This window comes from Leishmania major, chromosome 4 (assembly GCF_000002725.2).
Source record: "Leishmania major strain Friedlin complete genome, chromosome 4".
NCBI classification, from domain to species: Eukaryota; Euglenozoa; class Kinetoplastea; order Trypanosomatida; family Trypanosomatidae; genus Leishmania; species Leishmania major.
Genome location: NC_007245.2, coordinates 148188 through 169804, shown reverse-complemented (window position 1 = coordinate 169804; position 21617 = coordinate 148188). Strand labels below are relative to the sequence as shown.

At 64.2% G+C, this 21617-nt stretch overlaps 2 protein-coding genes across 2 annotated transcripts; both read left to right on the top strand.

Moving 5' to 3' along the window:
• Positions 1-916: 916 nt before the first annotated feature.
• LMJF_04_0440 (serine/threonine protein kinase-like protein) lies at positions 917-5020 on the top strand (the record flags this gene model as incomplete). Its single annotated transcript, XM_883479.1, has 1 exon — positions 917-5020. The coding sequence occupies one exon, from the start codon at positions 917-919 to the stop codon at positions 5018-5020; it is 4104 nt and encodes a 1367-aa protein (XP_888572.1).
• A 3666-nt stretch (positions 5021-8686) lies between these two features.
• Positions 8687-21061, top strand: LMJF_04_0430 (conserved hypothetical protein; the record flags this gene model as incomplete). The annotated part of the gene is made up of 1 exon (XM_883477.1): positions 8687-21061. The coding sequence occupies one exon, from the start codon at positions 8687-8689 to the stop codon at positions 21059-21061; it is 12375 nt and encodes a 4124-aa protein (XP_888570.1).
• Positions 21062-21617: the final 556 nt, after the last annotated feature.

The following is a 21617-nucleotide window of genomic DNA, read 5'->3' as shown; positions in this document are numbered from 1 at the left end:
GTGCATCCCATATCCCAACCCCCTACTTCGTCATCGATACCGCCGAATAGTGTGGCGGGTCAACCGACTTTTCCACCTCTCCCCCGTTCACCACCACCACGCAGAGTCACCTCGCGCGCAGCGCTCTCGCGCCCTCTCTCCCTCATGCTGCTTCCACTGCTGCTGCTGTAGTTTCCGGTTTCATTCTTCACGAAACGTTGGCGACTCTATCTCGAGCTCGACATTTGACAGGGAGCGCGTACACGAATGTGTGCGTATGTGTGTGTGTGTGTGTGTGTGTGTGTGTGGCTCTCATAGTACCTCCCCCTAACCCTCCTCCCCCGCTCCCTCTTGTCGTCAGCGGCCTCTGCCTCTGCTGCACACATCACCTCCATATCGCCTGCTCATTGGCTGGGTTCTTTTCTCTTCTCTCTCTCTCTCTCTGTGCGTGTCGGTGTGCATCCCTTCCCCCCACCACCCACCAACACACACACACACACACACACCTCCCGCGTGTCGCACCGTATTTGGGTGGCTCCCGTTCTTCCACTAAAGGAGCCGGATATCGTGCTGTGTTATGGGTGCTTTACGTGTACGTGTGTGTTTGTGTGCCCTGTATGGCATCGCCTCTCTCACCACTGTCTCCGCCGCCATCGCCACCGCCACACACACGCACACACGAGCGCAGCAGACTCAGACGAGGCGCGCGTGTTGTGACTGGGAGTTGGTGTATTTTTTCAGCGCTCGAAGGATTTTGCATCTGCGTCGCTACCGGGACATCACCGTCAAGAGCCGCCACCGCCAGCACAGCCTCTCTGCATCCCCCCTCCGTCTCGACGCATTCATCGAATTGGAAGGGTGTCCAGGAGCAGGCCGGCGCCTTGCGTAGACGATACGCAGTCGCCGAGAGGGACGGACTTGGGTGTCGCAGTACATCATGGCGGAGCACGCTGCTATAGCAGACATGGTCCCAACAAGCAGAGGAGATGGAAGACATCTGCATTGCCTCCATCCCCAGCGATATCAGCTGCTGCAGCTGGCGTCGTCGTCTATCACAGGTTGTGAGACCTCCCACTCAGCAGCGCCAAAGACGGCGGGTGTCGAAGGCGGTCGCATCAACAGCGTTAGTGGTAGCGGTGCGCAACCGCGTCAACACTATCGACGAGCACGCTCGATCCACATCACACTTCGCAAGACGCGCTCCGGCAGTCGCCCTGTGAACGCGCAGCGCGACAGCTCGATAGGCGTGAGCCGCGACCTCGGTGTTGCTACAGGTGTCGCGGAAGGGCGGACCCCCAATACACGCCAGCGCCACGGCAGCTTCGGGAGTGCCTCGGGCGCGCTTGGCGATGCAGTGTCACCCACCTCGACCGCGACAGTGACCGGCACCCCAACAGGCGCAGGAGGCGCAGCAGCGTCGTCGCCCTTCACGTTCCCTGTTGTTAGCGGATGTGTCTCGCCTAAGCTCACCCCACGCCACCACGACGCCATGTCCGCATCGCTCACGGTCACGGCCGGCGGCGCACACCGAGCGCCGTTGTTCGACGACGTGGCCAACAGCAACAACAACCCGAATAGCTGTGGCTCCTCCCGGATTATGAACTCGTCTAGTTACACCCCGTACATTCTCCACACGCATGGGCGCAGCGGGGACGGCACAGCATCGGATAGCACAACAGCCGCGGCCGCCCCGGCAATAAACATGCAGACCACGGGGGCAGCGGCCACAAATGTGGGGTCCTCGTCGTCGTCCATGGTGGGTGGCGCCGGCGGCAGCAGCAGCAGCGTCGGTCCGTCCTCAGGCAGCTGTGTGCCCACGGTGCACGGCGTTGGTTACTTCAACACCTTTGTGAAGGCGATACATCCGTCCGACATGAAACAGGCGCTGCTGCCGCCGAACATGCGTGACCGTGCCGTGGTCCTCGGCATGAAGCACGGCGACCAGGCAGCGGAGGCTATGGCAGCGCATCGCCGACCCTTCTCGTCGGGTGCGATTTCACGTCGAAGCAGCAGCTTCTCCGGCAATCACGGGCGTGTGCACCACCATCCCTCCGTGTCGAGGGCACAGGCCGTCTCGCAGCGGAGTCATGCGAGCGGCTACAGCGGCGGCCTGCGCAGCAGCAGCATGAGCGGCTGCCACACTGCTGCCGGCATCTATAACGGCAAGAACAGCAGCCACCGCCACGCAACCGCGACGCATGGCCTCCAGGACTGTGCGCCTCCATATCCAGACAGCGCCTCCGTTGCGCTGCATCCGCAACCGCACCAACAACAGCAGCCGGGCCATCCGCCGACGCCCGCGTGGCGGGGTCACCTCTCCAGTATGCCGACTGTGAACCTCGGCACCTCGCCTCGTCTTTCACCGTCTGCAGTACCCGCCGCCGCGTCTGACCAGCAAGATCAACACCGCCGTCACTATCGCGCGCGCAGCTACACGGTGGGGGGCCGGGTTCGCAGCAGCAGCAGCAGCAGCGGCGGCGGTGCCGTGGTCGTTGCCACCGCTGCGGACGCCACGACACCAAATGCTAGCGGCAGAGTTGGCTACGTGGACAGCGCCCCCTCACCCAGCCCGAACCGCTCCGTCTCTCTCGCCTCCTCCAGCCCTACTGCTGCAGCGCCGGTATTCGGCGCCGTGGCGACGACGGCAGCGGGGCAGTGCTCCCGCACCTCCACCTTGATCCATCACCCCAGCCTGAGCAGGGAGGGATCCTCCGTGGAGACAACGATGACGGCCATCACAGCCACCTTGCCGCCAGCGTCGCCCCTGCCAGCGTACACGGAGAGCAGAGCCTCCTCTGCCGTCACAGGCACAATGACGCCGCGGACGCCGCGGCCAGCCAACGCCGCAATCGAAGCAGCGGCAGCGGGGATCAGCAGTGCGCAACGGGGCATCCGCCTCATCGAACACCCGAGCCACGGCGCCTCCTCCGGGCAGCAGCGGAGCGTGTCTTCAGATATTGTGAACGGTCTCGACGACTCTGTCGACAGCGTGCGATGCGGCAGTGTGCCGAGCGCGTCGAACACGTCGGCGGCCAACATGATGGGCAGCGCGAGCGGCACGCTAGACCGCTACAACTACGGGGGTGCCACGGCGGCTAGTCGGCAAGGTGGCACGGCGGTCTTTGCCACCTCGCACCGATATGCTAGAGACAGCGTGGCGAGCGAGGACAAGACAGACGACGAGGGCCGCCGTCATCGCGGTCCGCTCCGTCGCTACAGCACAACACTCACGAACACGACGACGGAAGACGAGGACGAGCCGCAGCAGCAGCTGGCTCAACCGTCAACCCTTGAGCTGCTCCGCGGTAATCACTTGAGACGGGAGAGCGGTGCGGGTGGTGGCGGCGGTAACGTCAATGTTGCTGCGGTGCTGAGTCGCGCGCGCGCAGCCCGCGCGAGTGCGACGGGAGCGGCGGCCGCCGGTGCCACCAACCGCGATGGCTCACCGACGACCGCCATCGAGCGCTGGCGTGCGCAGGAGCAGCAACGAAAGAGGGACGAAGAGCGGCAGCAACAACGGCAGCGGCAGCGGCAGCGGCTAAGCGCACGGCAGTGGCGTGAGGCCTTTCACAGGCTCCAGGAGAAGCGCGTGCGGTGGCGCATGCGCGGCTACATTGGACGCGGCACCTCTGGCGTGGTGTACGAGGGTGTCCTGGAAGACTGCAAGCAGACCCCGGTGGCGGTGAAGGTGCTAGAGGTCGGCGTTCCCATACCGGTCGACCTCGACACCTCTGGCGATGACAACGACGGCCAGAGCAGCAGGCAGGCTCGGTACACTGAAAATAGCGGCGCCCCCACAAGCGCTGCTGATGCCGCTGCCGCGGACGCAGCGTGCATGTCGCCCTCCCAACAGGAGGCGCTCCTCGTGCTTCTACGCGAGGTGGAGATGATGGAGAAGCTGCACCACGACAACATCGTGACGTGCCTGCGCTGCCAAGTCACGCCAGTGCAGGACCGATACTTGGAACTACACCAGCAGCAGCAGCAGCAGCAGCAGTGCCGTGACGGCGGCAGCAACAATGGCGAGGGCCTCTCCGGCACGGCGGCAGCTGGGAGAGACAGCGAAGAGGTCGGTAAGCGGCGGCACGACAGCGCCGGTCGTCACTATGTCGGCAACGGCAAAGCCGCCGTCTGCGACGGTGTCTTCTCCGCAAGCCAGTCGCCGCAGCGCAACGCCGCTCCCCGCATTCCTGTCCAGGTGGAGATCGTGATGGAGCTGTGCAACCGCGGCACCATCTCCAGCGTCGTTCGCCGGTCGCCTGGCGGTCAGCTGCCAGTGAGGGTGGCTCGACGATACCTTCGCGATGTGCTCAAAGGCCTCGCCTACCTGCACCGCAACAACTTCATTCACCGGGATGTGAAGGGCGATAACGTTCTCATCAGCGCAGCCGATGTAGCGAAGCTGGCGGACTTTGGGTGCTCGCGGCGCATCGTGTTGACGAACAACGTCCACGGCGCCGCTGACAGCGAGGGGGGCACCAGCAGTATCGCCACCACGCGCACCGCCGCGACGGACTCGCGCTTCACGACCATGGCGGAATATCAGTGGTTCGACACCACCGGCGTGGCGCAGACGATGGTCGGCACGCCCATGTTCATGGCACCGGAGATCATTCAGGCCTCGGGGCCGCCGTGCATGACGACGCCGACCGCGAGCTCTCCAGCGTCTTCGACCTTTGAAGGCAACGATGGCGGGCACGGGAGCAGCAGCAAGGCCACGCCACCGCCAGCACCGGTCGGCTACACCGCCTCGGCAGACATCTGGTCTTTTGGGTGCCTCGTTCTCGAAGTCTTTGGCCGCACACCGTGGCCAGCGTCGGGGGGCAACGCCTACCACCTCATGAAGCAGATCGAGCAGTCGGTTGCCGACCTCCCGCCTGGGGTTCCAGATGGCACACCGGCGGAGCTGCTGGACCTGCTGCGCTGCTGCTTTCACCGCGACCCGCACCGTCGCAGCACGGCCCGTGCACTGCTCCGTGCACCGTGGATGACGTGCAAGGACGAGGAGCTGGAGGAGATGCCACCGCGCAGACGTTATTAGAGGTGGCTACTTGGTTGCTCTTGCTACAAGTCGGCCACATGCATCAACTCACGCAGCACAGCCTGCGCATTCGTGTTGAGAGGTGGGGAGGGACACGCGTGTGGCGACACCTCGTAGTTGGGGATATCGATATGTGCACTGGTGGTGTCCTCTCCGTACCCGATAGCGTTTTCTTTCTTTACTATTATTCTTTGCGAGAGGACGGCTCTCCCTCTCTCCCTCTCCGGGGCTGCCGCTCACACGCTCAAGGGCATGCTTTCTGTGAAAGACGTGTGCGTGTGTGCGTTTCTGCCGTGGTGGTGATGGGAGGTTGGTAGACGTCCCCCTCATGTGTGTGTGTGTGTGTGTTGTTATCATTGTCGTTGCTGCTGCACTGTTTCGACTTGCTCGTACACGTTGCCTGCTTACGGAGCCTCTAAAAGGGAATAAATTCTTCTGTGTTGCTTGTCTGCGTGCGTGCGTGCATCTCCCCATCCATCCTGCGCTGCCTTCCTCTCTACAATGATTTCCACCAACACCTCCCCCCCCCCATCCCCTCCCCTCCCTTCCCTTTCCTTTGTTTTTTTCTGCTAAACCGGCACACACACACACACACACACACAAGCCCGTACACCAGAGCCACGCTGTGCTTCACCGTGAGCCTACGCATCCATCACCCCCGTCCGCCTGCCTTGCCGAACATGCTGCCTGGAACGCAGCCCCTTGCATAACAGAGGAGGAGGTGTGAAGGAATGTGGCGCTGCTGCCGTCGTTGATGCATCGTTGATGCGTGTGTCTCTGTGTGTGTTCATGTTGCTGTCGTCATTCTTGTTTTCTTCACCGTAGTGTAGCGGTGTGTGGCAGTGCGTGCGACCGATGGTGCTGCTGAGCGCCGCTGCGCTCGAGTTTCGCCACCCGCCCGCCTCCATTTCACGCCGTCTCTCTTCGCCTTTTCTTTGTGTGTTTGCTCGTCCTCACGCTCATGTGGAGATCGTCAGCTGCGATGATGATGATGATGATGCGCTGTGTGCCGTGGCGAGGGCGGTGTTGGCTCACAAAGCCCTCTCCCTCTCTCTCATGCTTTCACGGTCTCCCCTCTTTCTTGTTTCCTTCCCCTCAGTCCTATGCCCCGCTCGCCTTGTTTCTGTGTGTGTGTGTGTGTGTGTGTGTATGAGCGTGCGCATGCACTTCTCGCGTGCTCCGCATCGGTCTGTCCCTCTCGGGATACGATATAATGCATGCATCGTTGATGGGCCATCCACTCGTCCCCTCTTCAGGAGGAGGCGGGGAGGCGGTCATCATCATCCCGCTTCTTCTGTTTTCATCATCGTGAGCATCTCGCTACCTCATCATTCTTGCTCGCATCCCAATCCCCTCCGTGTGCGTGTGTCGATGTCGGAGCGATAGGGACACGGAGAGCTCTGCATCCTTCCGCCTTCACGGACAACACCACCCTCGTCTTCGTTGTTGTTCTTTCTCGGCTACCCTCTCTTGCCCTCTGAAGTACCCACTTTCTCTAACCTTACGGCTTACGTGGGCCTGCCTGTCGTCCTGCCTGCCTTCGTTCGTTAGTGCACTGCTGCAGCCATGTCCATCTCGCCTCTCCATATCTATCTATATATAGATATCTAAATATAGATATCGGTTCACGTGCCCCTGCGTGTTTGAGTGCGGCGGAATTTGTGCTGGCAACGCACTTGGCCACAGCAAGACACACTCCTGGCATCACCGCAGACGCAGAGCGTGTGCGCGTGTGTGCGCGAGCCGCTTCCTCCCTTCGTCCTCCCATCCTCTCTGGCGTTGCGTTTTCCTTCATGTGCACCGTCTGTGGAGCGTTGCAGTGTGGGGGATGTTCCGGGACGGCACGCAAGTCGTCGTTGGTGGTGGTGCTGACGAGACCGGCAGCCCCAGCTCGGAAGATGATGCGCCGATAAGTATGTTGATAGGACGAGATACTTCGTTTGAAAACGAAAACGATACTCGTACAACGAGCACGGCGTGAAGGCATGTGGAGTGGGGGGGAGAGGTTGCACGGCAGTGCAGCCTCTCCCCCCCCCCTGCCGTGTGTCTGCGCATAGACATACGCCGTCCTCGCTCTGCCCTGCCCTCGCCCCCTCTCTGCGCCTCCACACACGAAACCGTCCGCTCACCTGCACAAGAGTTTGTGGTGTACATGTGCGCGCGAGATGAGTGTTAGAAAGAAGTGCGTCGGAGGCAGGTCCGGGAGAGAGAAAGGGGGTAAGCGAGAGATGGATCTCTCATCGCTCTCCGATCTCTCGCCACACGTGCCGCATGGAACCTCTACACCATGGGTGTGTGTGTGTGTGTGTGTGTGTGTGTATGTTTGTGTTTCCGCTGCGGTGAGAACCCCTCGGTCTCTCCCTCTCTGCCACGTCGAGCCCCTGATCATCATCTCTCTTCTCTTCCCACTTCGTCTCCTCTGCATCCACTTGCTGTCCATCTGTCTGAGTACCTCTGTGTATCGACGTGTATGTGTTGGTGTGTATATGGAGAGGGGCGATCGACCTGCTTCTCGTCGGCGGTGCCGCGCTCATCCTGATCACTTCGAGTCCAACAAGGAAAAAGTGAGACCACATAAAGCGGAGCAGCAACGGTGGTGCCTCGGCTGCGGGCTTGATGTGCCTTGTATGGAAGCCCCCGCCATCCACGTTGCACCGAGCACGACACCACACGGCAAAGGAAAGGAGTAGCGGCAGCCCGCCGTAGAAGCTGGCAGCTCAGCTCCGCCGTCATCGCGAGCCCGCTCTTCCCCCACCCCTCTTCCTGCTCCCCCTCCCGACTTGCGCGTTGACTTTGCTACCGTACGTGTCCGCCGCCCCGCTTGCGGATTATTCCTTTCTTCTTTTCTTTTGGTGGAGGGGGGGTGACTCCTCCCGTTATTCCTTGGTTGTCTACACGCGTCGCTCTGCCGGCGTGTCCGTGGTCGCCCTGGCTGCAAGGGCGTGCGTGCGTCATCCATTCCCATCTGTGCCGCGTGCAGCACACGCTTGCGCGCACGCAGTCGGGGGAGGGGGGAGCAAGGGCCGGGACATACAAATATATAACTAAAGGTAAAGACGGTCCATCCTACCGACTACACTCTCCGTTACCGTTACACAGACACGCTCGCACGCACGTGCGCAAGCAGCTGCGCTCCGTGGCCGCACAACGTCAAGCAACCAAAGGCACACGGAGAGGGGAAAAAAGGGGTGCGTGGGGGGGGGGGGAGGGGCAGAGTGTGTAACACGCAAGCAGACGTGTGTGCACCGCTGCGGCACCACTCGCTCTGTGTGCCGCTCTTTCTCTCCCTCTCTGAGGTGTAACGTCTCTGTCTTCAGGCTCGCTTTTCTTCGCCACCACTCTTGTTGTTGTTGTGGTGGTGGTGGTGGTGGTGGTGGTGGTGGTGGTGGCTCACTCTCCCCTCCCCTCCCCCATCGATCTGTTCCCGTGTAGTCCCTCCCCTCCGCCCCGCGCCCCCGCCCCCCATCCCTGTGCCTGCCTGCGTCTCTTGCGGTTTTCCTTCATCGCTGTCGCCCTTACGCCGCCACCGCGTCAACGGACCCACCCACCCGCCACTCCAAACCAGCACGGTGACAGTCTGGAAGGGAGAGACGGTAGGTAACGTCGCCAACTCGCATCAGCACATCGCGGATGGAAACGAAGCAGCGCTGATTTTCAGGAAAAAGAATGGGCCAAGCACGCAGCGCCGCGGCGCGGCACACGCCTGCGTTTGGTTCCTTTACAAGGCCCCGTGCTGGTGTGCCGCCATCGCCGTCTACATCCCGTGCGCTGGCGCGATGGACCGTGTTCACTGTTGCGCTTCTCGTTGTCGTCGCGGCACTCTCCCCGGGCGTCTTTGAGCCGGCCCGCGCCGACGACGGATTCAGGGCAGTCACCGTCGCGTCATGCCCGTACGGCTGGTCCCTTTATTCTCCGCCGATGCCCATCAACACCACCGACAGCGCTGCGGAGGCGCACCTGTGCGCTCGTGTATTCATCAGGACGCCCGTGCCTGACTCCGCTGCCGAGTCCCTCTGCACCTCGCTCTTCTCGAGCGGCAGCGACGCCCCTCTCAGCAGGGATGGCGTCACACCGTGGCCGTACGCCACGTACGCCTCCCCACACGGAGTCGCCGTGCACTCCGCAGCGGAGAACGCGTTCTTTAGAAGTCTGTTTTCGGACGCTTACAACGCCGGAGCGGAAGACGATGGCGTCGTCGTACTCGGTGGCGCAGCCGGCTACGGCGTGGTGCACTGGTACGCCGACGCGAGCAGCAGCGGTGGTAACGCGCTACATCAGCGACAGAAGATGCGAACCCGCGCTGAGCTGCAGGAGATACGGAGCCCTAGTTGGTTGAACAGCTCACGTGCAGCGCACACACGAGGAGGCCTCCCGCAACAGCTCGCGCAGACGACAGCGGTGGAGGCAGCATCGGCAGCAGCCGCCTCCACAGGCAGCGCGGCGTACACGAACTTCGCCGCTGATGTGGACTGGCAAAGGCACTCAGGTTTGATCGCGATGCGCGCGAGTGGGCAGTGGACGTTGCTGACGTCCGCAGCGTCGGCGCACGCGTTCGCGTGCGCCTTCAAGGCGGACTTCACCGTCATCCCGCCTGCCACCTCGCCCACTAGCCGCGGCAGCGGCAATGCGCGCGGCACCTCCTCCTCCTCGGGCAACTCCGACAGCAATAGTGAAGGTGAGTCGAACTCCGGCTTTCCCCAGCGAGGTGGCAGCCACGCCAAGAGACCAGCAGCGCCGCAGCCCGCGCCGCCGTGCCTGAGCGGTTGGACGGCGCTGCCGGCCTCCGTCGACACAAGTGACGGTGCCGCGAACACCGTGTGCTACCGCCTTTTCGCTAACGCCAGCGAAGTGGGCGGCCGCCTCGGCAAGAACTTTGAAGGCGCTCGGGAGCACTGCGCTGCGGTGAATCCGAAAGGGTCGCTGGCAAGCATTATGTCGCAGCAGGAGAACACATGGGTCGTGTCCACGCTGCTGAGCGCGATGGCGGCGCCGCCGACTCCGTGCACGTGCGATGGCAGCAGCATGGCCGAAGCACCTGCCCACGCGGCCTCGGTGGTGGCCATGAACGGCGTCACACACAGCGCGCGAACGGTGTTCCTTGGTGGCAGCTTCATGCACGACAGCAGCGGCGCCGGCCTCATTGGCAGCTGGTACGCCGACCAGTACCTCTTCAACGCCTCCGAGTACGCCGCGGCAAGCCCGTCCAGTCCGGCGTGGCCGACGAGCACCAATCTGTACTACTCCAACTGGAGCGAGGGCGAGCCCGCGCTGAGCTACGGCGTTGTCGGCATCACGCCTCCGCCGCCCACCGAATGCGACTGCGGCAACGCATCCACGTCGTCCACTTCCCCAGTATCAGCTGCTGGCATGTGGGTCGGCCTGGACCCGCGTTCCACCCAGCCTTTCCTGTGCTCCTACCTGAACGACGGCTCCGTCTTCCCAAGTGTGCCGCCGACGCCGATGCCAAACCCGTCCTCGACGACGTCGCCGACGCCGAGCCCGTCGGAGCACTGCCTCAGCGGGTGGTCGCACTTGGCCCTGACGAACAGCTGCTATCGCGTCTTCCCGTCCGCGTCGACGGAGACCGAGGGGGGCTCAGCTGTCACGGCGGCGACCATGGAGGAGCACTGCGAGCAGGTTCTGCGTGGACAGGTGGTGGTCAGCAAGATCGGCCGCGTGCGCGCAGTAGCGATGCAGAGCATTGCCGAGAGCGACTACGTCGGCTCCCTGCTGAGCCTCTACTTGAAGGACACGAGGAACACCGTAGTGGTGCCGGAAGGCGGCAGCAGCGGCAGCATCGACTCCACCTCATCGCCGCTCCCCGTCAGCCTTGCTGGCGTCTCCTTCATTGACCACGGCGCTGGAGGTTTCTACCTTAGCGGCGTGCGTGAACTAGACCCGCTCCTCGCTGACCGCCTGTGGGCCGCCGGAGAGCCGGCCAATGTCAAGGGCTGCGTCGCGGTGGACGCCGGTGGGCTGTGGTACTACATCCCTTGCAGTAGCAGCTCGGCCAGCATGCCAGCAAACGAGGCGGTGCGAGTACTGGCCTATACGTGCCAGTACCGCGCCTCCGACATCGACCCGAAGCAGGATCTCATCCCGGAGGCGACGACGCAGCCGCCAATTCCGACGAGTAATCCCGACTGGTCCTCGGACAGCGACAGCAGCTCCCCGTGGTTGCCGCTCGGCCAGCGCGTGCAGGCCCTCTCCGGCGCCGTGCACGTGGTGGCGGCGGCAGGCAGCACCGGTATTTACGCCCTGCAGGGCCCCAACGCGACCATCCCGCCCGTCGCCAGCGTGCACGGCCTGCACTTCTTCTTCGCCCCGCTCTCCGCCTACTACACCTACCCAGCCCCGCGGCGCGCGGTGGATGGGACGGTGATTGTGCCACCAGTGCAGACGACCCCCGGCATGTCCGTCGACGATCTCCTCTCGATTGCCATCACCGGTGAGAGCTCGCCCGTTGCGCCGTGTGCGGGCCACAAAGAGCAGTCACGCATCGCACGCGTCCGCGCGAACGTGATTACGGTGCAACACACCAACCACAGCGAGGTCGGCTACGTGTGCGTCTCCCAAGACGGGCGTAACTACGTGCCAACGGCCATCACGTACGAGGTGACAGAGGTGACAGTGGACGGCTTTATCAACACACCGTCGCGCTCGCCGGCGGCCAACAGCACCGCCGCGTGGCTGCCGCCGCTGTTCTGCGGGACCGCCATCGAAGTTGCCACCACCACGCCATCCGCGGCAGCGTCGGCCTGTGCTCTGCAGCGTGACGTTGCGATCGCCGAGCATGCGACGGGCACCGTGCAGCTGGTGCTTCGTCGGAGCGGCGGCGCCTCTGCCGCCGGCACAGTCACGACAGTGCTGTCGCCCGAGGTGGACACCGTTGTCAGCCACGTGCGACTGTCCTCCTCGGCCGACTGCATGGGAGAGCAGGTGCCGTTCCAGCTCCTGGACTCGGAGATCGAGGTTCGGCACGTCTCCAGTGAGCGCTACACGCAGTCCTCTTCGCCGCTGCGCGCCGCCAGCGGACGTGTGCGCGGCAACGCGTCCCTGCAGTACAGCGTCTTCAGCTACCAGCACGCTAGCGTCCATGCCGCGCGTCTTGCCTCGCTCGACCCCGTCTACAACTCTTCCGAGGTGTCCAGCGTCCTGGCTCAGTTCCAGCATCCAGCGGAGTACTACGTGTGCGTTTCGGTGCACAAGCCGCCATCGACGCTGACGTCCGACGTCGCGGAAATCGGCGCGGCCTCGCGACGCCTCCTGGCGCTGTGGGGAGCCTCTGTCAACCCCGGCATCAGCAGCAGCAGCAGCAGCAGCAGTGGCGCCTCCACAACGTTCTCTCTCTCCATTGCAGAGCGCCTCGCAGCCCGCACGTCTGTCAGCCCAGCCGGTGCTGCAGTGCGCACCTACACCGCCGTCCCAGGGCTCAAGGCACACCTTGTGCCACCGCCTGTGTCCATCAAGGGTATGTGGGCGTTGCCGCCGCGTCGACTGCGCCAGCAGCGGGCGTGGTCCGCCGGCGCCAGCGGCTCCACCACGGCTGCAGGGGCGCCTTGGGCGACGCTTGTACCGGCCGCCGCGACGCACAACCGCAGCGCGCACTACCTGCTGCGCACCCAGCACCCCTTCGACTCCACGGACCCGATGTCGGCGTCGTCGTCCTCGACCGCGTTACCATCCACCGTGCACCTGCACATCCCTCAGCACAGCTCCCCGATCATCCTTCTTGACGGCCACCACGCCGAGCGCGGCATGCTGGCACTTCTCTCGCAAAAGCCCAACGACTGCAACCGGCACCAACCACTGCCGCTCGACGACCCGACGAGGGCGGCGGCTACGTGGCCGCGGCACCTCGACACGATGGTGCCGCTAAGCACTGTCACCATGACCGTAGAGGGAAGCGGCACCGCAGCCGCCACCGCGACGGTGGCGTACATGCAGCTGAACCTGAACCACACAGGCCTCTGGGGCCATCACCCGACTCGCACCGACGACCCCGCCGCCACGCAACAGACATGGTACGTGTGCATCTCCTATGGCGCGCTCAGCCCCTTCCTTCCAGTGCGCCAGCCAGCGCTAAGGATCACGGTGCACCGCCAGCGCGTCGACCGCTTCCTCATAGACTCCAGCGTCTCCTTCACCAGAAGCGAAGCCGTCGCGGCGGCCGAGGCAGCGGATGCGTCGACGACGCATCTGAACGTGAACGCAGGCTTTGCCGGCATGCTGTGGCTGCACGGCCTCGACGTGCGACTTTGGTCCACGACGACGCTGCACAGCGCTCAAGTGGCCTTCTCGGTCGTGCTGCCGAGCAGCGGCACGGCGGACGACACGGCGGCGCAGTGCGCCAACGCAAACCTCTTCTACGCGCAGCGCGCGCTCGGGCTGCTGACGCCAGAGAGCTGTCAACACACCCGTGCAGCGGGCGTCAACAGCAGCGCCGACGACGATGCCGCCTGCGAGGACAGCGAGGCGGTGCGGGCGGGCATGGTCGTCCCACTTGGCTTCTTCACGCAGCACTCGTTACGCCGCATGCAGCTCTGCCTCTCCGTGCCCCTGCCGTTCGCGACCAACACGACAGGCGGCAGCAGCGAGCTGGTGCCGCAGCGCCGTTTCTTCGCACCCCTCGTCAACACCACGCTGGACGTCCGCCCCATACAGCTTCTCTACATGGGCCGCTACAGCTCCATCCCCGCCTCGGCAGCAGCGGTGCCACCAAACCCCGCGGCACCTCCGTCCACTGGGGCAACGCTCATCCGCCTCGCCGAGGGCGCCCGCGACGTGGTCCTGCCCCTCACCGGCTACGGCATCCGTCCTGACATGACGATGTTCCTCTCCTCGCAGCTGTGCCACGGTGTGCCGATCAGCAGCATCGGCAGACACGACAACCTTGTCAAGGAGCAGAGCGCGCTGAACATCTCGGTGGTGTCACTGTACGACCTGCCGAGCAGCTACTGGGCTCCCATGGGGGCCGACAACGACGCGCAGGGCGATGGCGGCAGCGAGTCCGGCAGTACGCATCAGCCACGCGTGTTTGTCGTCTTGAAGCACAGCGACCTCCTGAGCAGCTCGGCGGCGCAGCGCCTCTTCGGCGCCAGCACGGCGGCGGCAGACGGGGCACGGAAGCCGCTGAATGTGTGCCTGTACGCCCCTGGGACGGCAACGCTTGTATTTCCGACGAACTTCCAGCTTGTCGTGGAGCCACCGCGTGTGACGGCGATCCGCAACTTGCCGAGCGACGCACCGCTGCTGGCACGCGCGACGGCGCACATGCCGCCGTACAACAACAACAGCAGCAGCAGCAGCAGCAGCTCCCCCTTGCCGCCGTCGTCGGTCGCCACGGTGGTGTACGCGGGCATCATGGATCTCATCGTGGAAGGCTTTGGCCTTGAAGGCACGAATACGTGGCTCACGCCCGCCGTCGACTGCGGCAACGCCTCCAGTCATCTGTGGCGGACGCCGGTGCAACTCTCCGCCCTGCCGTCCAGCACAACCACCACAATGCGGATCGCGGTGGAAAACGGCAGCGTGACGAGCCCGCTCTACGCCGAGTCCACGCGCTACGTCGATCCGCAGACGTCTTTTTCGAGCTGGTTCATCTCGCTGCGGCAGGCGGAAACGGCTCGCGTCGGCGCCGACGCGAACATCAGCAGCGGCACGTACGTGGATCGCTTCCAGTGGTGCGTGCGCATCGGGGAAGCGAACGAAGACGAGGCAGTCTCGCCGTACGTCTCGACGGGCCTACCGTACCGCCTGGTCATCCCGGCTACCGACGGCTTCGTGCTCGAGGACAGCCCCAAGCACCAGAACCACATCACCACCGTACTGCCGTTGCCAATGCAACACGCCACCGGGGGGCGGTGGTTTGCAATGAAGCTGGCCGGGCCCATCGTCGATGTCGTTCAAGCCATCGGCAGCCCACTGTATATGTTCCTTGCCCCGAAAGACCTTCCCTGCTACGCCTTGAAGAACAGCTACATCCACCAAGGCTTACACTCCTTCGGCAGCGCCTCCTTCTCCGCTGTCAACGGCTCGGCGGTGTTGCTGCCGCGCTGGCTCACGGTGCCCGGCATCTACCAGCTGTGTGCGAGCACACTATACCCGACGTTGGACTCCGCTGACGAGGGCATCGAGGCGGCGCTGCAGTTCTTCTCACTGCACGGGCTGCAGGTGCAGCTGACCAACGCGGTCTACAGTGTCTCCGCGCTGAACCACACGACCAGCGTCACAGTGGAACAGGGCCAGGAGTGGGCACTGCCTATCTCGGGCTCGCTGCTGACGAACCGCAGCCTCGTGCGCTTCCACGCCTCGGCCTCGCAGTGCAGCCAACCGATGGTGGCGACGACGAGCAGTGGCGGCGCGGAGCTGCCTGATATTCGCGTGCAGGACGCCTTCACAGGGTTTTCTCTCTTCGGCGACGAAGACGACAACAGGGACAGCGAGGATAGCTTTCCCGCGAGCGTACACTACATTGTCCTCCCCCAGAGCCTCATCCGCTCCCTGGCGGCCCCGGCGACGTACGTGCTGTGCTTCCAGCCACAGAACCACCTTGACTGGCGCGTCGCCCCGGCCATCTCGCTTATCGTGAAGACGCACGTGCGCCGCCCAACGGCGTACAGCTACTTCCCAGCGGACGGAAGTGAGGATGTGGTGCTGCTGACGGCGCTGCCGCCTAGCAAGGTGGCGCTGGAGTGGAACACCGGCGAGGAGAACATGGTGAACGTTGTCGGCACAGCTGGCCGGCAGGTTTCACTCGCGCTGTGGTGTCTTCCAGCGCCAACGAGAAGCAACAACAGCGGCGTGGGCGTGGAGGAGGATTTGGTGCCGTGCGGAGATCACCGACGTGTCATGTTCGTGAAGCCGATGGACAACGACGAGGATCCGTGCTTCGTCGACGCGGAGGCCGTGCCGGAAGACGTCGTGCGCGGGCCCTATGTGCTGCACACCGGTGTTCTGACGATGCCGTATGTGCCGAGCACGCGCGGGAGCGGCAATGGCGATGACGCGGTGCCGGTGATCATCCCGAACATCACGCAGCCGTGGATCATGTGCCTCGAGACGGGACCAGAGCGGTGGCGCGAGCCGGTGCACCCGATGTTCCAGCTTCAGTACACGCACGCGATGCCGACCGGCTTCCGTGTGAAGGCCGACGACGCGAGCAACACGACGGCGCCGTTCCCAGCGCACAAGGTGGGCGTTGCAGCCACAACAAGCGCCGAGGTAGACCGTGGGACGGGCATGCGCGCCGGCGGCAACACGACACTCATTCTCTACGCGCAGGACAGCAGCCAGGTGGTCTACCTGAACGGCTACGGTATCGAGCGCGGCCACCGGCTCCGGTTTGGCGCGCGCTGCGAGGAGACAATGGAACCACCGGCATCCTCCAGGTCACGAGGTGGAGTCAGCAGCGGCGGCGGAGCGGGTATGGTGAACTCCACCTTGAGCGACATGGCGGACTACCACCACCGCGTTGCCGCCCGGCAACTGCTGGCAAACACGCGCCTCTACACCGACCCCCTCCCCATCGAGGACGACAACGGCGTCTTTCTCGTGCCGAGCACGCACATTCTGTTGTCGGAGGAAGCCACGAGCGGCGCCGGCGGCATAGCTGCGTGCGTCTCGACAGATGGCGGCGCCACGTACGCCAAGACAAGCCTCACTCTGCGGGTGCTCCCGTCTCGCCTTCGCATCGACACGGAGACGACGCAGCGCAACCTGCTGGCGCAGATTTTGACAGACACCCTGCTCGTGCCCGAGAACAGTTACGGCAGTGTCGACCTCACCGCGCTCATCAAGGCAGGGCGGGCCATCGGCTCCTCTACAGAGGCCGCGATGGCATCGCCGAGTAGCGTTGGCGGCTCTGGCATGAGGGACGCCGACATGTATCTTCCGCCTGGCACACAAGTGCTTCTCTCCACCAACTGCAGCTACAACTCGCACGGCATTCCGCTGCTGACCGTCTCTGTTTCGAACGTGCTGACCTTGGCGAAGCACCACACGGGCACAGTGACGCCGCAGCGGTTGCGCGTGTGCGTCCGCAACCCCGAGGCAGCCGTCGCGGCGGCAGCGGTGCTTGGAAGCGGTGTGTCGGAGGACGACGGCGGCACGACTACAGCATTCTTCGTGGCTTCTGGAGTGTACTACCGCGTGATATCCGTGCAGGTGAGCCGGGTCTCGTTGCACGCGTGGACACCTACGGAAGCGATGCAGGCGGACTTGATCGAGCAGGTGGTGTTGCGCCGTAGTGCCAGGGAAGATCTGCTGCTACCGGTGCTGCTCAAGTCGACGGCACGCGCTGAGACCACCGTGACGGTCGCGTCGAGCCCCGAGGACGAACTCCTCCAGCGTCTGGAGCTGAGTCCGTCCGCACTGTCGCTGCTTTCGCTGACCCGCTTCTACGTCGGGCAGCCGTGCTACCGGTCCGCGCAGTCACCTGACCCCGCCAGCGCCATCTCGCCCTACGTGTCCTCCTACGGAGGTATGCAGCTGAACTTTGGCGCCGACAGAATCACCGTCTCGCCGCTGCCTGGACAAGGGCAGCAGCAGCTGTCATCGCTATCGCCGCCAGACAGCCTGAGCAAGACCCTCGTCGCGGCGCTGCCGAGCGGCAACACCTACAGCGTCCCGCATTACACCCTCGAGTCTCGCGGCTCTGTCTGCTTCTCCGTTGATGGTGGGCTGCACTACCTCTTCGTTGGCATTGCGCACTTCACGGAGGAGTGGGCCCCCACCCTGCGCGTCACTCTCAACGCCGAGGAAGACGAGAAAGGCAAGGATGTTCGTGAAGAGGCAGACGCCACCACGACGGCGACGCCGTCGACGAACGCGATGCGTGTCTACACCCAAAGCAGCACGACACGCCAACTTCTCGACACGCGCTATGTCGACCCCGGCACCCTGCCGCCATGGACTGCGGCAGCCAATCATACGGAGGCGCACGTGCTAGCGGATCTCGGTCAGCTGACGACGGCGATGCTATGGACCGGCTTCTTGGGCGACAATGCCTTCGCCGTGAACGGGCTACTGTACCTGCTTGCCTCCTCGCACGCCGCGCCGTTTGCCGAAACAAGTCCCTCTGGTCTCATCCTCGGTGGCGGCCCGCAGCCACAGCCGCTCCTCTTCTCCCTCGATAACCGTCTGCAAAACATTTCTACGAACATGACGGTGACGGTGGTGCCCTGGTCCCTCACGTGCTACGGTGACGCTCAGCAGCGAGAGCTCTACGTGCATCCGCCAGACGTCGGCCTCTTGGCCGCCACGACACCGGGGCGGTGCAGCGCCGGTATGCGAGACGGGGTGCGCGTGCGCGTGGTGCCGCTGAGCATGGCAGCGTGCAACGACACCATCGCGGTGGACACGCTCTACTTGTTTGATCTCTCCACCGTGCAGCCTGCGGTGTGGGGCGCGACGGCGGCGGCGGGCGAAGCTGCATCGTCCCCGGCGCGGGCGATGCAGCTTCCGATAGGCCTGCGCTACACTCCCGAGGGGCTCTACGCCCTGTGTCTCCGGCAAGACCTGCCCTACGTGTCGAGCCTGCTGAGCGACAACAACGCACGTGCACCAGGTAACCTCGTTCCGGCCACCTACGCCGCAACGCCACTTCGGCTGCGTGTCTCGCGTAACTGGACGGTCGTGTCCGTCAGCAGCGCAACCGTCTCGAACAGCAGCGACAACGTCGTCGCCATCGCACAAAGCAGCCACGCCGAGCTCCCCGTGACCGGCACGGCCGTACGCGTGCGCGGCACGCCGGTGTTGTTCGCCTTCGCCCCTCCATCTGCGCAGACGGTGACGCGCCGCGGCGGCAGCGGGCTGTGGACGTGGTCGGGTGGCTGTGCGGCGGTGCCAGAGGCGTGGGACCCTGTTACAGGTATGCCGTTGGTATCAGCGTCGGCGTCCAGTGCCAGCGGCCCAGATGGCTTGCTGCTCACGGCGCCGTGGCGCAACGCCCAGAGCGGCGTGCTGCGTGTGGATGCCGCGTACGTGAGCCGAGTGGAGTGGGATACCGCCGCTGTCGTACCAGCAGCAGCAACCAACGGCAACAGCACAACCGCGAGCGCGCGCTACGCTGGCCGGCTGCGGTCGTATGCACTCTGCTACAGCGTTGATGGTGGCCTCAGCTTCCAGGCGGCCGGCACGGCAGGGCAGACGTCGCCGCGTACTCTCGCCGCTGTCGTCGTGCCACCCACCATCACGTCCCTCTCCTGCAACCGCACCACCGCAGCAGATCCGGCGCAGCGTCTGTTGGGGTGGTCCGCCGACAACGCCACCGCCACGACGGTGCGTGTGCAGTACCTCTACTCGAGCCCCGGCGCGGACGCCAGCATCACCTCATCGCCGCAGGTAGTGACCTACGCGGCGCGGCCACCAACGTACACGTATGCGTGGACGAGTGCCTTTGTCGGCAACGGCATGGGTGCAGCGAGCGGGCGTCGCCTCCCCACCGTGACGACAACGGCGGCAGACGTGCCGACGGTGGCCGCAGCGGTGGCCCTCGTCCGCACAAGCCGGTACGGCGCACGCTGCGACGGTGCCGCGGCGGTGTCAGCGAACTTTACGCAGTTCTACGGCACCACGGTGTTTGGCGCAGATGCGTGGAACGTGTCCGCGGTGAACACATCGTCTCCGCTGGCGATGCCCATCTTCCTCATCAACCTGCAGCACGGCGGGGTGTGGTCGACTGCCGACACGGCCGCCGTCGTGGCGTGGCGCGGGGCTCAGACAGCCAAGGGTGTCGCGGAGTTCGAGCGCATGAACCCGGTGCTGTCGCAAGAGACATGGGTGAACCAGACGGCCGCGTTGTGGGCGCGCTACAAGGATGTTCCAGGAGCCCCGCTAAACGGCCAGTCCATTCTTGGCTGGGCGACTGACGCGGCTACGGCAGCCTCGCGCAGCAACGGCGAGTCAATTGTGGTGTGTCTCAGCATTGACGGCGCGCACTTCTACAGCGCTGATGTCGCCCGGGCCGCTGCTCTCGCTCCCAAGGCGCAGGCGCAGCAGCAAGTGGTGATCGCCACTGCCAGTGCAAGCAGCAGCAGCACCACCACGACCGTCACGCATCTGTCGCCATGGCCGCTCTACCTCCGCTCCATCGTGGGGCCGTCGATCAGCAACGCCAGCGCGAACACCACGATGGCGTCTGTGACGACGCAGCTTCTCTGGATGCGAGAGATCTCCATGGTAATGGAGCTGCTTGCCCGTCCCACCACCAACGCCGCCACGGCAACGGCGGCAGCTGCTTCCGGCTCGCCCTACCTTGGCTGCACCTCCGCCTCCCTAGCGCTCTTCCAAGAGGCGATGGCCGCCGCACTTGGCATCGACCCGTCAGTGGTTGTCGTCCAGCTGCACATGTCGGGGCTTGTGGCCCTGCCCAAGGCGGCCGCCTCGTTGCACGCCGTCGAGTCCGTGGCCGTGGCTGCGGTGCAGGCGCGTCACCGCGCCGCAGGAACTCTTGGCGGCCTACAGAGGGCCTCAACAGCCCTCACGGATAAAGCAACAGCAGACCCGCAGCCGGTGCTGCTGCCGACCTACGCGCTGGTGCTCAGCATTATTGCGGATGCGGTGGCCTATAACGCCGCAGTGAACACCTCGACTCTGTCGGCCGCGCCTGACCTGCTCTACCGTGGTGTGCAGCTTCTGCGAGACAATGCGAGCGGCCCGGCCCTTCTCGCCACCTTAGCACGCGGCCGTGACGCCGTCGCCACCGCTTCGTTGAGTTCGCTGACCGTGAACTTTACGCTGCGCAACGGCGTCGACCTACACGCTGCGAATGCAACCATGTCCGCTGCGCTGCCTTGGTCACCGCCTCAAGAGGTGGCGTGGCGACGCCTGTTCCTGAGCATCCCGCACGCCACGCTGAGCCCAGGCCCGGTACCGGATGACAAGGATAACGACACCACCTCGAAGCTCAGGTGGTGGGCTATTCCGTTGCTACTCGTCCTGCCAGGGATCATGGTGTACGGAACGTACTACGTCTACAAGAAGTACCTGCAGCCCGCCAATGAGGCGACGAAGGCGCCGGTCGTGGAGGAACACCAGTAAGCCCCACACACACACACACACACAGCCTCCTCCTCTTCCCCCCCCCCTCTCTGTCCTATTCACGTGAGGGTGGGGCGCCTCACCTTAGTGCTGTTGCGCACGCATGTGTCGTAGAATGGGAGGGGGGCGGGCGCGGGTCGCGTGGCGGAGACCCTTTTCCTTTCTTTGCCGGTGTTGGAGTCCACTCTCTCGAGCACACGCACACGCGCACACACACCCTGTTGTTGCCTGTTGTTGCTCTCGTGCAGCCCTCGTGTGTTGCTCTTCTTCCTTCTAATGTGTATCTCCTGTTACGCATCTCTCTCCCTCTCTTTCGTGTGTGTGTGTGTGTGTGTTCGAGAGAGTGCGTGTGTGTGCAAGTGGCGGTCCTTGTCGCTCGCTGTGCTGGCGTGACTCGTGGTTGGTTCTCTTTCTCTCTGATGCGCCCTCCCCTCCCCTCTCTCGCTCCCTCTCTGCGCCCGTGGCACGGCTGCGGCGTGCCTCAGAGGGGTGAATATAAAGGACGATTCGTGCATCCATCTACTTTTCACCACATCCTTTGCCCATCAGACACCAG